Source organism: Prionailurus viverrinus, chromosome B2 (genome assembly GCF_022837055.1).
Source record: "Prionailurus viverrinus isolate Anna chromosome B2, UM_Priviv_1.0, whole genome shotgun sequence".
NCBI classification, from domain to species: domain Eukaryota; kingdom Metazoa; phylum Chordata; class Mammalia; order Carnivora; family Felidae; genus Prionailurus; species Prionailurus viverrinus.
This window is the reverse complement of record NC_062565.1, coordinates 17,703,084-17,719,358: the sequence shown is the minus strand read 5'-3', so window position 1 is coordinate 17,719,358 and position 16,275 is coordinate 17,703,084. Positions and strand designations below refer to the sequence as shown.

The window sequence follows — 16,275 nt, the reverse complement described above, 5'->3', positions numbered from 1 at the left end:
GTATAAACTTAGAAAAAGCTCCTTTCTGGTCAGAAATCTTAAAAACTCTAAAGTTCTTACCTGTAGTTGTTGCACCGAGAGGTGCTAAGTGTATCCTCTGGCCAGCTGACCCCACTTCTTTTTTGAGAAAGGAAGGAATGTATCCTGACTGATTGTAAGTAGCATAACTTCCAAGACTTCCTAGTGATGTATCACAAAGTTTCATAGTCAGAAGGTGAAAAGTTTACAGCACCCGAGAGTAACTTGAATACTACACGCCTACTAATTCTAGATTCTATTTTTTGAGGACTGACTCTATTCCAAGCACTGTACTATGGCTTTAGAGACCATCCTATTCAGTCCGTATAACAACCCTTTGGGATGTATATTTTACCCACACCTTGTGGCTCTCAGAACTTGCTTAAGTTATCACGGTAAGTGACCAGGTCAGAATGAGAACCCAAGGCTGTTTGCCCTGAACACACCAGGTTTTTTTTTTATTTTTATGACTCCACTCTTACCCTGAGAGTATGTCTCCTGCCAGGAAGCCCCCATCCCTGCTCTGTGCTTTGTCTTCGTTCTGTAAAATCACTGTCATGACCGCACCTACTCTCATAGGGTTGTTGTAGGGATTGAATGAGATGTAGGCAAAGCACTTAGCATAGAATCCGGTGTTCAGTAAACGTCAGCTGTCATCATCGTCATCCTCATCGCTATTAGTGAATGATCAACCTGGGGGCAGTAGAGTGAGGGGCTGAAGGAGGGAAATGTAGAGGCAGGAGACAGGAGGTCATTGCTATAGCTGAAATGAGTAAGTATGAGGACCTGAATTCAGGGAGTCACAGAGGCAATGGAGAAGAGAACGGAGTGGGTATATGGGGTAGGAGGGGGAGGGAAAGAGGAATATAAACCCCTAAGTTTGTATCTTAGGTGACTAACAACAGCAGTACAGGAGAATCAGGTTTGTTGGAAAGACATGATGGCCATGGGATATTTGAGTTGTAGTGTTGAGCAGGCCTGGAGATTTGGAATGATCAAGCTATGGCAATTATGGGCTATGGGCTTGGAGGAGCCAGCTCAGAGGGACTGTGGATGTGCAAAGATCCAGAATGGAACCCCAGGGAGCTCCAGCATTGAGGGAAAGGACAGAAAAGGACCCCGTGGAGAAGAGGGAGTAGGGAGGGTAGGTGATGGGAGGAGCAGGGTCTGAACAGCCAAGAGGATACAGTGTGCAGAGAGAGGAGGGAGGCCAGAGAGGCAGAGGTCTGATGGGATTTGCACCACCCTTGGGATCTGGCCACTAGGATAATGTCAGGACCTGGCAGGAGCTGTTTCAGTGGCCTGAAGCCATCTGAGGACAAAGGACAGTGAGCTGAAGGGCAAACTGGAAATGAGGGAAGAAATGGATGTAATTTCTCCTTCGAGAGCCTAGCCGTGCAGGAGAGGAGACAGGTGTGTCAGCAGGGAGGTGAAACGAGGCTCAGATCATGGTGGTGGTTTCAAGAACTGCTTGCTTGGCAGCTATGACTGAAGCATTTTTCACAGTGTTACTTGTTCGCAAGTCTGGACTCTGAACTTCTCGTCCCTGAGTCTGTCACAGCGCTGTGCATAGTAGGCTCCCAGTAAGTGTCTGCTCTTGAACCAACAAACGTCAAACAGCAGCGTTGTCGCAGAAATAGGATTTTACACAGTGAGCACGTTATCAGCTTATACAGTTTTAACACTACTGAATATAAGCATGATCGGCTCCCTCGAGTGCCCATTCAGAATCAGCAGTCAGCCCTCTACTTTGAAAGATTTTTGAAAGAAAGTTCAAGGCAGTGATCACGTTCAGCAGCAGCTTCAGAACATTGCTCTTGGTTTCCTCCTTCTCACCAGAGCAGACACTTACTAAATGCTTACTGTGACAAAAATCCTAGGTATGGTTATATAATAATACATTTCCTCCATTATTATTAATAAATATTATTTATAAATATTATTTATAAATAAATATTATTTATAAATAAATATTATTTATAAATAAATATTATTTCCTCCATTTTGTAGGTGGGGAAACCGACGTAGGGAGCCTAAGGAACTTGTCCACAGTCACAAGGCCTACTGAGTGATAGTATGGGGATATGTCTGATTCTAAAAGTCGTGTGCCGAATAGTTAATAGGCTGCATCTTACTATTACAAGAAGAAGTTGCTACGGAAAAATGCACAGAAAAGGAAATTTTCTTAAATTACTTTGGCTACGTAGTTTCGAAGTGCCTTGTGAGCTGCAGATCTTTAGGCTGGAGTCAATAGCACTGTTGACACCAGCGACCTTGAACCCCTAGGAAATCTACCGCCTCTATTAATCTGGTTAGCTTTTAATGTTAAATGATTGCTAACACTTCAAAAATGAGTTTCAGAACTTAAAAAGAAGTTTTGCAGGAATACCGATTACGAAATAAGGAAATCTTTTAATTCTTTTCAGCAGATTTGCTTCACTTATATAAATTGTCATAATTAGTTTAAGAAGATGAGCATAGAACTTCCTGAGAGCATGTTAGTCTTAGAATTCCAACTACTGAAGACTGGTGTTTCTGATGATGTGGAATGCTTCTCTTTATCCTAGTCCTCGTCTGACTTCTCAAAGAAGGTGACCTTGGCCTTCATAGTGGCCTTGTATGGCAGGATGCAGAGCAAATGTGGAAAAGAAAAGTGGACAAGGTATTCAAAGAACAAGTTGTACTCATCTAGAATGCCCAGAAATTACCTTGTGGGTCCTCTAATTTTTCAGGAAAACTTTCATTACATGATAGTTTTTCAATTGGTTTAATTATGCTTTCCTCTGAAGAGAAGGCAGGTAGAAAGAAAGAATGAATAATAAGAATGTTTTAGGAAAAGCAGAGAAAAAAATGGATTGATTAGATGATTAATGAAAAGATCAGGAAGAACCCTTAGCATGAGAAAGCATTCTCATGTGTGGTCACAGCTTTCATCTGATGCCAGCCAAGTATAGATTCCCCCGAGACTCAAAGTTGTATTTAACCATAACTCATTTGTATTGGTTCGGTGGATATTATTTTAAAATACTGGCAAAAATAAGTGAATTACAGTGCTGCAGTGTTTGACGCTTAAAATGTCCACAGTGTTAAGATTAACGTCACATCAGAATATCCCAGTAGATGGGGCGCCTGGGTGGCTCAGTTGGCTGAGTGTCCGACTTCAGCTCAGGCCGTGATCTCATGGTCCGTGAGTTCGAGCCCCGTGTCGGGCTCTGTGCTGACAGCTGGGAGCCTGGAGCCTGCTTCGGATTCTGTGTCTCCCTCTCTGCCCCTCCCCTGCTCACGCTCTGTCTCTCTCTGTCTCAAAAATAAATAAAAGCATGGGGTGCCTGGGTGGCTCAGTCGGTTGAGCGTCTGACTTCAGCTCAGGTCATGATCTCACAGCTCGTGAGTTCGAGCCCCGCGTCAGGCTCTGTGCCGACAGCTCAGAGCCTGGAGCCTGCTTCGGATTCTGTGTCTCCCTCTCTCTCTGCCCCTAACCCACTCACATTGTGTCTCTGTCTCTCTCAAAAATAAATAAACATTAAAAAATAATAATAAATAAATAAAAACATTAAAAAAAAAAAAAAGAATATCCCAGTAGATTACCATCATGATCCTCAGGTGGTTTTTGGGTCCAATACCAGAAAACTATCTATTTTTAAAAAGAATGCTTTACTTCTTTACACATTTTCAAATGATATGTAAGATCCTTCATCATAAGTTTTATAGTTCCAAAAGTTGTCCTTTGTGGCATATTATAATTATTGACATTTAAAAATAAAACTATTCCATCTCTCCTTTAACTGTAACCAATGGAATCTAAGTACCATGGTGATTTAAGGAAATTTTTTTTTAATGTCTGTTTATTTTTGAGAGAGAGCATGTGCAAGTGGGGGAGGGGCAGAGAGCGAGGAAGACACAGAATCTGAAGCAGGCTCCCGGCTCTGAGCTGTCAGCATAGAGCCCAGTGTAGGGCTTCAACTCATGGATGGTGAGATCATGACCTGAGCCCAAGTCAGATGCTTAACCAGCTGAACCTCCCAGGTGCCCCAATACCGTGGTGATTTTATGCCCACCAATACTGACTTACAAAATACATGAACATATTCCTTTTTAACAGCTGGAAATTTCACATTAATCTCATTTCTCTCTAAAATTTTATTTTCATTCATGTCGAAGCCCAGATTTTATCCAAATATAATTTTAGGTTAAGAAAAACAAATATAAGTTTAGGCTTAAAAGTCTTTAAATTGACCACTCAAAAGTATGTATAAATTGAAACGTTTAAAAATTTTTTTATAACCATAAGTATGTTAAAATACTTTTTTCCTGGATTAGGTTAGTTATAATTATGACAATTCACTGTATGTAGTTAATCAAAAAAGCTGAATAGTATAAATTTTGATTACTAAACATTAAAAGGCATTATTTTGGGGGGAAATTCATCTCACTGAGAAAGACGGCAGCTTATTCAAGCTGTCCGCGTGTCCACAAATGAATGTTGCTTATTGCTAAAATCAGGTTTCAGGACCAATTCCGTTCCTTTTTTCTTGTTCCTTTTTGGAAATGTAAGCACTGAGAAACCTTGTTGAACATAAACAGATAGCTGGGAATGAAAGGTGTTTTATTACAGCTTTGTCACCACGTTCTGTGAATTCTATTCAGAGTTCTAGACCAAAACTCATACAGTGATTTTAAAAACGAGTTTTGATTATCTGTCAGCTAATAATTCAATTAGGCTCTTCAGTTTTGTGAAGGTTACCACAAAATTTGGAAACCACTTGACTTCAACAGGACTTGTTCCCCAGTTATCACAATTACTCGCTCCCTCAACATTGTTCCCAACTTATGAAACTGTCTCTTGGATTGGCACCCCAGGTATAGGTGATATTTTTACACTTTGGGGAAAAAGGAAACAACCATAGTAAACAGGCAGTTTGTCTTTTGTAAAGTAGGAGCATAGAGACACAGCTCAGGGAGATCCATTTTAGGGAAGAATCCACATGGAAGTCGAGATCTGGCACATGACTGCCTTAAAACCACCTGTGCTCGGGGCGCCTGGGTGGCGCAGTCGGTTAAGCCTCCGACTTCAGCCAGGTCACGATCTCGCGGTCCGTGAGTTCGAGCCCCGCGTCAGGCTCTGGGCTGATGGCTCAGAGCCTGGAGCCTGTTTCCGATTCTGTGTCTCCCTCTCTCTCTGCCCCTCCCCCGTTCATGCTCTGTCTCTCTCTGTCCCAAAAATAAATAAACGTTGAAAAAAAAAAATTTAAAACCACCTGTGCTCAAGTACCAGTTCGAAAACTTTGGTGTGCCCCCCAAGGTTATCTCAGTTGGAAGAAGGCAGCTGCAATACAGTTAGAAGTCAAAATCTGCAGAAGGAAAGCAATGTAAATTTATACTTTAAGTGTGTTTTTACTTTACCTGCGTTGCTCCTTTTGAAAGCAAGTTCTGCCCCCATGGGTCCCAATGACTTAGGAAATAACTGATTACTCCAAGTATATGGGTTTATATCCTTTCCACTGGCTACCAAGGACACATTCTTGGGATTTACACCTTAGAAGAACAAAATCAAAGTAGTCATTTGAAAATTTAGGGTGTGATCATTAACTGGACAGATAAATACATAATGCATTCAAATGAAGACTAGAAATAAGTTGGAGGCGAATGGAAATAAATTTATGTTACAATGTAGCTGTTCCTTCAATAATGTGGAATCCTCACAGTGTGTTTTGCAAACACAAGGTATTTTCTATAATACAAGTAATAATCATTGAACATTGGACATCTCTGGCTCAATGTCTTATAAAAATTGAGGTGGTACAAAAATTTTCTTCAAACTGATTTGTTTTAAGTACGTACTTAAAAATACATGGATATGCACCAGACCCTTGAGGAACACTTCGTGTAGCCAGGAGAATTGAGAGCTTGCATGTGGTGTGTGTGTAAAGATCTCCGAAACTTATTGCATATTAGACAATAATAAAATCTAAACTCTTTATGATTTTCTGAAATCTGTGAAATGTGGAGGCAACTTTAGACTTTGGTACTAATGGTCAAAGGGTGGTGTTTTAACTTATTCTTAAGAGATTTGAAAACTTCCTGAACTTGACTTTTCACTGATAATAAATTGGATGCAACTTACGAGAAGGTAAAGACATCACACAGTCTACGTCTCTGGGTCGTACATGTGTTTTCTTTAGCAAATACAAGAGAAATCCTCACCAAGGACTACCATTAACGTAGGAAGTTAGCACCTCTTTCCGGACAGGATGAGCTCTGGCTCTTCAGAGAGTGAACTCCTCAGCAAGGTTTCACATTTATGAGACATATAATAATATCCCTTGTTTTGAAGCCATAAAAAGGCCAGGCTACTCTGTACTGAGCCTCAAAGTTACCAGTCATCAGTACTCTAATGAAACACTCCTCCATGTAAATAATTTGCCTTTCTTATCGCATAGAGCTCCTTATGGATTTCGGATTCTGATAAAAGACCTACCAGTAGAACTATATATCATAGGCACTTGCCTGACAGTAAAGAAGATGCACTTACTAAAAAGGTAGCAATAACTCGTACGAAGAAGTCAACACAAGAAAATCCTTTACCCCCAAAGACAAGGCAAGGTAGGGGGGAAAAACTAATCTCCTTAAATGAGCAGTTTTCATAAATGTAGTTCAACAAAGAATGGGCCCTGAGTAGTTAAATTATTTTGTTAATCCAGTTAGCCTTCAGATATCCCTAGTTTTTTTTTTTTTTTAAGTAAATATATCCATTAGCAAAGACAATTGCTTTAATTTTGTCTTTTTGAACATTCCAGATTTCTTGGAAATTGACACAATCTAGAAGGTGAAGTCATTTACATATTAGTTTACAAGCTTTTACTGGGCACCTTCTATATACCAAACACTGATAGACAGAGGTAGAAATGAATATACCATCACCCCTTGCCTCAGAGGAAAGTAAATCAGTGAACACATACCTACTGAGCACCTATCACATGCCAGGCATTGTGTATGGCATTGGACAAAAAGTGGTGAGCAAAATAGTGTCTACCCTTTTGGGTCTTAACAATCTAAAGGAAGGGAAACATTAACAGTTACAAATAGGTAATTAATGGTATATAAATTGTTTAAAGGAATCTGGTGCTGAGAGGGCAGGCAAATAACAGAAGAAACTTTCTTTAAAAGTCCCACCAGTCTTTCTTTAAAAAAAAGTAATTTTAAGCTGAAATGTGAATCTGATTAGGACTTGGGAGGGGGTGGGAGCTGTGCTCCTGGGAGAGGCCACGGTGTAGGCTGGGGACCCAAGATGGGAAGGAACCCCGAGACATTCCATGGATGGAGAAAGAAGTGGGACTGGCACAAAATAAAGCTGGAGAAGGGGGCAGGGGTCAAATCAAGTAGGGATTTGTGTGCCAGGTTAAGAAATTTAAAATGCAGTGGGAAAGGCAAGTGTAGAAATAACACAGCACGTTGAATACACGGGGTGGAAGGAAGGACAGAGGCGATAGACGGACTTGAGAAGGAGCAGGGTTTCAAAAGTGCTGTGGAAAGAGCGGCCCTCCCCGCCTGCGAGGTGGCATCGGTTTGTGCCAGAGAGCCCAGTTCTGGGAGCAGGGAGTGAGACCAGAGGGGACCCCCAGAGATGGTTTTCACTTCCATCGCACACTCTGCGACTCCCTTATGCGATAATTAAGTACCTAAGGCTTACAGGGTGAGTGGAGAGGTGAGTGCAGTCCCACTGTAAGTAACAGAAAACAGTCTCAAAGTCTTGCTCCAGTAAACAGCTGGTCAGTAGCAGGTCAATAACTAGGACTCTTGCGTCCCTCTCCCTGCAGGCCAATGTCACAGATCTGCCAAGTCTTGTAGAATAATGCCATGCTGCCCTGAAAGTATATGGTACATTTCTAGAGCTCCCATGATCCTAAAGATTGACGCTTAAGAATCAATTGATGCTTTTATGCTTGGCTTTATGGTATTAAAAAAAAAAAAGCCCCCAAACATATTTTTTTTTTTAATTCCTAAAGATACTTAATTATAAAAATAACTATGGATCGTAAATGTCAAGCATCATTTCTTATTTCGGTTTCTATCCTCTGCAGTCATCGCTGGCTCATGACAGGAGCTCAGTAAATGTTTGTCTGAGTGACTGAACTGAGCTCAATTCTAGTTTCAAATCTCATCCGGCTCTAGAGGGGCATCTTCAAGGCAAAAAAAATGCCAACAGGGGAACAGGAAGACTCAAGTTTAGATTTCAAGCAGTTCTAATTTCAAGTCTATTTAGGGTCTCAATTATAGCCATGCTTCTGACCCACAGTAATTTGCAGGATCGGATAGATCTTTCTAGTTAAAAAGGAAATGACCAGACCAGTTTCAGGTATCCTGAAATATGTCCCAGAAAACCACATTAGGGAGCAGAACTATGAAAACAGAGTGCTTTGGATCCATTTATCCTGATAAAAACTTACAGTTGCCTTTCCCACCGCCAGAGGGCTCCCTTGTACAGATAAGAAAATATTGATTTGCTATAGGATTGATTTATGTTTAAACAGGGGAAAATATCCTCCATGAATCTGTGTTCTGGGAATTTTGTTACATCCCTGCTTTTGCAGCAGGATCGGAACTCCTCATGGTATCAACACCAAAATGTGACAGCGAAGCATCTCCAGAGTTGTCTACCTGTTCGGTCACTAACTTCTCACCTCTCATCACTTTGCAGCCCACTCCAGCCTCGTTCTCCCTCACCATTCCAGACTGAAACTGCTCACCAAGTTTCAGGTCCTTCAGGGACCTCCCCACTGTTCAGTTTAATCAGGCATTTCTGTCCCTTCTCATAACCGCTAAGCAGCAAACTCTTTCAGGGAAATGGTTCCTTCTCAGCTTCTGCAAACCCCCTGTTCATGGTTTTTCCCCCTCAGCTGCCTGGCTCCTTCCTTTCCTCTCTCTCGAGTTGTCCTCCTCCTCCTCCTCTACCGCTACCATCGTTCCCACTCACAGTCTATCTTTAGGTGATCCTGTTCAATGCATGGACTTAAATACTGTCTGGGCGTCGCCGTTCTCTGTAGCCCAGGTCCCTCCTCAGTGTTCCTGGCTCTTCCCTCCCCCCTCCTGCATGGCCTCTCCACACTGGAATGTTTCACAAGCATCTCGACTCTAACAGCCCGCATGCAAGCCTGACCACCTCTTTCCCGCCCATTCCTGTTCCCCGTCGGTCTTCCCCATCTCAGAGCATAGCACCACCATCCACCTAGGATTCAAGCCACAAACTGGCTTTTGTCTTTTTCTTTTCTACAACATCTATCAGCAAGACCATTTCCAAAATCTATCAGGAGCCCTGCTCCCTCTCAGTCATCATCCTCGTTTCCCTGGGGGGCCACAGTGGCTTCCAGCTGGCCTCCCTGCTTCTGGTCTTGCCCTGTGTGATCCACCCTTTACACAATCTTTTTAACACATGTGTCACATGTCACCACTCACCTCCCAAGGCTCCCCCCAAAGGCCTCCTTCGGAGCTGGAATAAACCCAAAATTCCTTCCCCTGCCCTCACGGCACTGTCTTACCGGAATACTGCTGGCTCTCCCACCTCACCCCTCCTCACTCTCTCCTAAGCTCTTGTAAAATCTAAATGTGCGGCCTGTTGTTCTACTCAGAGAAGCCAGTGTCTTTCCCTCCACCTAAAACTTCTTTTCTCAGCTCTTCATCTTTCCCTCTTTTTGGACTAAAGATAAATCTGTATAGATATATGGTCACTTAAAAATTGATTCCCTTTTAGGCTAGGTTGAATTTAAACTTTTCTTTTTAAAGTGGACTTTGAGGAGAAAATGCTACCTGCAGGCGTGACATAAACTACCCACCATCTGTCTAGATCTTTCTCCTAAGCTCTGGATTCATATATTGAGTCGTCTCCTAGATAGATCAACTCAGATGTTCACTAGACATCCCGACCCCAACTCCCGAGATTCCCTAGTTACTCACATCCGTCCCCTCCTGATCTCCCCCTTTCTCGGGTAAAGTCACCCCCCCCCCCCCAGGGGACAACACTGATTCCTCCGTTCTTTACCACCACCCGTGCCCATCTGTCAGCAAGTCCTGTCTTTCCACTACTCAAATACATGGAGATTTTACCCATTTCTGTGTCCACGTTCACCATTCTGGAACAAGCCATCACCCTCTCATTCCAGACACGTGCAGTGGCCTCTTGAGCCCCTAGTATGCTCTGCCCACAATGATCTTTCAAAAACACAATCCCGATCATTTAGGAAACAGTGTAAAATGCTACATTTTATAAAACGGTGTCGCGGGGGTGCAGAATTGTTTTAATAAAACTTAGTGCTTGCTAAAGGCATAGCTTTGGCGGGAGAGGGAAGTTTTTTTTTTTTTTTTTTGAAGGCTATTCTCATCTTTTTGGTTGCCAGGCACTTCTTGAGCCGACTTCCCCGAGGCAGGGGACCCAGAAAGTACTTGGGAACAAGCACTGACCAGGCTGAGCCGGCAGAGAGCGCTGTTTCAGTGGTGCCCTTTCTGCAAATATTCCAGGACGCTTAAGCCTGACCCCTCCCCTAGTTAGCATGAACGTTGTATGTTCTCTGCTCACCTGGAAGGTATCTGGATTGCTTCAAGTAGTACTGCTTAGCGGTGGAAGCAGTCGACAGTTCAGAATCCGATTTCTGGGAAACGGCAGCGGGTAAGCTCTTGTTTTCCCCTGCTGACTGGTGCGAGGCTGAGGGCACCGACTCTGGAAGCCTTGAAAGTCCACAGAAGGTGGCATCACTACTTGAAACATGAGACGACGGCCGCTACGGCGTCCCCCACCCGCCCCCTGCGCGTCTCTTCAAACCGGGCAAGGCCACCCCACTCAACACGGTTGCCGTCAGAGTCCTTTTGCTGACTCTCCCGACTTCTCCCCCGAAGGGTATCAGGCAGCCTCTGGAATCATTTCTGATACCAGCCATGATGTGACAGAAAGCCTTATCGCCGAGCAGCAAACTGCCTGCGTCTAATGTTTCTGGCTCCCCAGCCCCGGCTGCGGTGGTGGGTTTATCCCGTGGGAGGACCGTCGTGGCCACCGTCCCTGCCTACTCACGTAACGTCTGATCAGTAAGGCCGTCTGGGTCCCCCTCGGAGGCTGACGCTGGCCTGGCTGGCCCTCTGAGCTGCTGGCTGCCCCCGCCCGCTCAGCGGTAGTTCTAGACACAGGCAGGGGGCCCCTTTCATTCGAAACGGCCCCACCCGTTCCTGCCTCCTTTCCCTTTGGCTCAGCCCATTGCAGTCATGCCAGCCGCTGAGATTCGCCCCGCTTTCAAGACGGCTCATTCCAGAAAGCCTCCTCTCCTCGAAGTGCTCTGCTGCCCGTAAACAGGACTTTTGAGCTCTTTGCAGGCTCGTTCGTTAGCAGCACTCCGTGCACGCTCTGCTCTGATGTCATGCTGACTCGAAGGTCTTATTTCTGCCGCTGTACGTTTGATGGGCTGCAGACAGACCACATCCTGTTCCTGCCGTGGCTTAATACATCTCTGTATTTAGTAAACGTCTACCGAGCGTGCGCGCAAGTATAAACATCTTGCTTTTGTTGACTTTAAAAGAGACAACCTCATCAGTAAAAGTTGCACACTTTAGCATTGGGTCTTTTGTATTCTTTATGAGGAAGCCTAGGCCGCCAGAGGAACTGAGCAGACAATAGCAGGGTCCATTCAGTGCGCCGAGTGTTTGAGCTCTTACTGCTTAAGAAATAGTGTGGTGCAAAAAAAGAGACAGAGGTCTAGTTTGGGACTAGGCCTCGTCCGACTTTAGGCAACCTGTTCCTTCAACCTGTCTGACTCTCAGTAGTCTACTCTGCAGATAGTTGTACTGGAGTATGAAGATTACAAATTAAAATTTAGGTAGGCGCTTAATAAATGGAAGTATCTTAATCATTATTGTTATTATGTCTAAATCGTATAAAGCCATTTGAAGATACCAAAAAATAAAAAATGGAAGAAATACATTAAAAATTGATTGTCATACAGTTTTTCGAACGAATTTCAAGAGAAAAGGAATAATTGATGCTGAAATTTATCAATCATTTCCTTGCCAGAATTAAGTATGTGGACTACAAACTCGATCTATAGGTTTGGATTCAAATCTCTTCTACCCCTAAAAGTACGTGATAAAATTCAGCTGGAATTAGAACGTCATGGGTTAAAAAAAAAAGTTTTCAAGTCATCTACAGACTAGGCCAACGCAGACGCGAAGAATTATTTTTAAAAAAAGGAATTATATAGCTCTCTACACGTCTTTAGGATGTTGACATCTTTAAGCTGACATCTATAATTTCCCATCGTAAATTAAATCATTTTATTTCTTGTTTCTTGTTAACAATAGGTGGAAAACAGTAAATAATTTATAAAGTGAAATATTATGAGGATTGACTGTAATTGGAGCATTTCATGGTACGACTTGATAAAGTAAGTCTTAACTTATTCCCTTATTCCATACCCTTATTCCATAAACACTCTGAATCTTCAACAAATTATGTACAATGTATATAGTACATTGTATATAGTACAATTGTATATAGTACAATGTATATGTGTACAATGTATAGGTTTTGAAAAATCAGTTTCACAGAACATTCTAGTACACTTAAAAGAATAAGCATCACTGGGTCCTGGCGCTTTAGTGGTTCTGAATCTCCGTGCTTTCCAACACGTGCTTTCCAAATAGGCTAAAATTCCCTATTTCTAAGGTGGGCTTTTCCCTTGAAGAGAAATACTATAGGACAACAAAGCCTTCCAAGTGGAAGGTGTTGGTCTTCTGACTTCTCCTTTTGCTTAGCATCTCAAAAGTTGTTTGGCCTTCCTGCCACTCACCTATGAAAATGCTAAGAGGTGTGACTTTCCACGGGGGGATTAGGCAGGTTTGTTCTCAAGTTCATGTATTTTAGGGAAGGGTCCCTATGGAATTTGAGAAACTAGAAACGTATTGACTGAGGATTATCCAAGCATAGGTCCCCCTCACAGAATCTCCATGTACCTTCAGAGATATGTGGACCCCAAGGGAATGCCAGATAGCTATTAGATAAAATTCCCTGCCTCCTGCCAATATGTTTTTCTCCCTATTCTTTTATTCCAGAGAGAGAGAGAGAGAGAGAGAGAGAAAGAGGGAGAGAGAAAGACAGTATTTCCCCACACATTGGTTCACAATGTTTAACCCACCCTCACCTCAAAGGTGAATAGTGCACTCATGAATACTGGGCTTAGAGAAAGACAGGGGGCTGCTGGAGATGTTAAACTTCCAGGAAAAGTTTAGGAAGTGATCCCAAAGGTTTAGAATAGCAAACAAACAAATAAGGGAACCTGAACGCCATGGGAAGAAATCATTGCCTCTGTAGGTTGTGCTTTGCTTTCTTCAAATAGGCATGCGGATTTCAGATGGGAATCGTGGGATCGTATTTCATCAGGGTACGCTCAAAACTTAACAAGAGCCCTTCCCTCCACGCGCCTGCAGCACTCAGCCATTAATACTGAGCATCTTTACCGTGAGAAGCCAAGATTCTTACCTTCCCAGAGGTATGTGTACAGATTTGGGGTTTATGGAAGAGAACAATAGTAAGCTACTTATTGCCTTTAATGTCTCCCTGCATTTGTATGTCCTGAGTGACATAAAGTTGACACATGATAAAAATAGATTTTCCTGAGGGATGTGAAATCTTACCGGAATGGGGTATCTTTTTTCCTCTTTTCTTTGAATACACCCATGCTCGGCCGCTTGGAATAGGAGGCTCCAAGATCGTAATCCTCATACTCTTCCCAGCTGTCTCCAGACTTGAACACCGTCTGACCCCAGCGCCTCCTAGCACTTTTGTGCCCCAGGGTACCATTTGGCTTCTGTGGTGGAAAATCAGTCATCATCATCTCTAATCATTTGCTGAATGCCTTTTGTGCACAAGCTACTCTACCTTATACTAAGAGTACCTGATCTCGAGGGGCCTTCCATATCGTTAAGATAACACGTACACGCGTTGAAAAGTGTTAACAAAAATAGGTAGCACGTGCTAAAAACAGGATAGGAGTTGCGAGGAAGGAGAGATCTCTGACATTGGGTTGGGGGAGGACTCGAATACTTAAGGATCAGAACTGCTCATCGCTGTATAATTTGGAAAACTGCCATGTGTGACTGTCTCTTTGGGCAAGTGACTGAACGTTTCAAAGGCTCGGTTTCCTCCTCCTTAAATGGTGATGTGCAATGTTTATCTAATTAGTGTTTCTGAATTGAATAGTAAAATACATCGGAAGTCCTTCGGTTAGGGCCTAACACGTGATGAGAGTCACTGAGTTAGCTGGTGCGATTGTTACTATTATTGTTGTCGTTCCAGAGTTTGGAAGAGGGAAAGAGGGTGACTTTCTGATAGAAAAGTGCCAGAGCTAAAAAGTGAGGAGATACAGGCAGCATTCCCGAAGGCCAGACTCTTCAGATAGGAGGCCTTTGCAGTTATACTGGCATGCGGTGGCAAGGGCAACAGATTCCTAGTCGTTGGAATGCTCCGGAAAGAACACGTGTGTCCTTAACAAGGAATTAAAGGCCTGCGCTTTGCATCTATGTGAACAGATGTGAGAGAAGAGTGTGGCAGCACTCTTCGCAGCAGTGTGCTTCAATACCTGAAGTCCCAGCTGCCTTTGCAGCTGTTTGTAGCCGTGTGACACAATCTAGCCAATGAGTCGTCAGTGGAAGTCTACTAGAGGGATTTCTGGGACAGCTAGCATGACACGCCAGTGTTTTGTTTTGTTGTTGTTGTTTTTTTTAATGTTTATTTATTTTTGAGAGAGAGAGAGAGAGAGAGAGCTCAAGCGGGGAAGGGACAGAAGGAGAGAGAGAGGGAGACACAGAATCCGAAGCAGGCTCCAGGCTCCGAGCTGCCAGCACAGAGCCCGACGCGGGGCTCGAACTCACAAACTGTGAGATTATGACCCGAGCGGAAGTCGGACGCTTAACGGCCTGAGCCACCCAGGGGCCCCATCACTCTTCCCTCTTCTAGAATGCAGATGCCATCCCAAAGGGACAGCAGCCATGTTGTGGCCATAGGAAGGAAAGCCGCTCCCTAAGCATGGTACAACAGGAAGGCAGAAGCGGTCTGGTTCCTTCTACAAGCTGCCGCAGCCCTGGTTTGGCCCACCCCTGGCTTCTTGTCATGTGGGAAAACAACCCATTACGGTTGGAGCCTCAGTGGTCGGGTTTCCGTCGTAAGTCACTGAGTGTAATCCTAATGGATGCAGAGAAGGAAAGGCAGGAATCATTTCAGGACGGGGGCCCTGGCAACAGAAATAAGGAACGAGGAGGAAGACTTGGCTTGGATCAGAGAGTGGTTTTATTCAAATTTATGTGGGGTGTTTTTGGGGTTTGTGAACCGAGGAGTCCAAAAGGCAATTGAAAATTAGGGAATTTGGAAGCAAGGTCAGCAAATACAGTTATCTCTGGAGCACGATGTTGAAAGAATGGATATACTATTGCTTGGAGCCCGTGGTGTCACAGTGATGGCCCATGACGAAAACGGTATTTGCCAACTTCTGTTATTGTTTTCTTTGCCAGGGAGAATGAGCTCTAGACTAAGGAGAATAAAAAGCTATCAGGTCCCAGATAAGCAGAGCTGATCAAAGGTTACACTTAGCTGAGTTTGAGGCTCTGGTTTTGGTGGAATGGTTTTTTAGGGTGCTGAGTCTGTGTGCTTCTGAACAGTGTCAGTAACGTCAAATCGTATGCCTGAGAAGACCGGAAAGGGGCAAATGTACGTAATTTTTGTAACGTAGAAGGTGGAGTTTTGCCAACTCCACTGTAATACGTTTGGTATAGGGTGAGGACAAAGATTCGAAAATCAGTTGCTAAAGGGAAAGTTTTTGAGCATCAAGGGAAAGGAGTGGCAGACCACGTAGGCAACCATTTTTTATAAGAAGCACACAACGTATGTAGTCTGTGTGGCCTTCGGCAAAATGGGTGACAGGGTCTTTCAGGCTATCAGTGAAGCGACAAAAGGACAACAAGGCAGGGTCAGTACTGCTGACCCCCCCCTCCCCCCCAATTTATAACCCACGTCTAATGTGATGGTATTTGGACAAGTGGCCTTTGGAAGGTAACTGGGGATTAGTGCCCTTATGAAAGAGACTCCAGAGAGCCTGCTTTCTCTCTCTGCCATGTGAGGACAAAGCAAGAAGGTGACACCCACAAACCAGGAAGAAGGCCCTCCCTAGGAATCAAATTGGCTAACGCTCTGATCTTGGACTTTCCAGCATCTAGAACTGTGATAAAATA

At 43.6% G+C, this 16,275-nt stretch overlaps 1 protein-coding gene and 1 long non-coding RNA gene across 5 annotated transcripts in view; one reads left to right on the top strand and one right to left on the bottom strand.

Moving 5' to 3' along the window:
- MAK (male germ cell associated kinase) overlaps nucleotides 1-16,275 on the bottom strand; it is a 47,198-nt gene that overhangs the window by 4,111 nt on the left and 26,812 nt on the right. For 2 of the 4 annotated variants that reach the window (XM_047858032.1, XM_047858033.1), the window contains exons 9-13: nucleotides 13,687-13,859; nucleotides 10,589-10,737; nucleotides 5,422-5,553; nucleotides 2,727-2,801; nucleotides 61-180 (exon numbers count right to left, since the gene is read on the bottom strand). In XM_047858032.1, the coding sequence (XP_047713988.1) occupies nucleotides 61-180; nucleotides 2,727-2,801; nucleotides 5,422-5,553; nucleotides 10,589-10,737; nucleotides 13,687-13,859 (649 nt within the window). The remainder of the gene's footprint in view (nucleotides 1-60; nucleotides 181-2,726; nucleotides 2,802-5,421; nucleotides 5,554-10,588; nucleotides 10,738-13,686; nucleotides 13,860-16,275) is intronic. The other 2 variants (XR_007152059.1, XM_047858031.1) reach the window with 1 other exon arrangement.
- LOC125165314 (uncharacterized) overlaps nucleotides 10,568-16,275 on the top strand; it is a 31,696-nt gene continuing 25,988 nt past the window's right edge. Inside the window, exons 1-3 of the long non-coding RNA XR_007152060.1 lie at nucleotides 10,568-11,543; nucleotides 12,355-12,437; nucleotides 13,389-13,541. This is a non-coding gene — a long non-coding RNA (uncharacterized LOC125165314). The remainder of the gene's footprint in view (nucleotides 11,544-12,354; nucleotides 12,438-13,388; nucleotides 13,542-16,275) is intronic.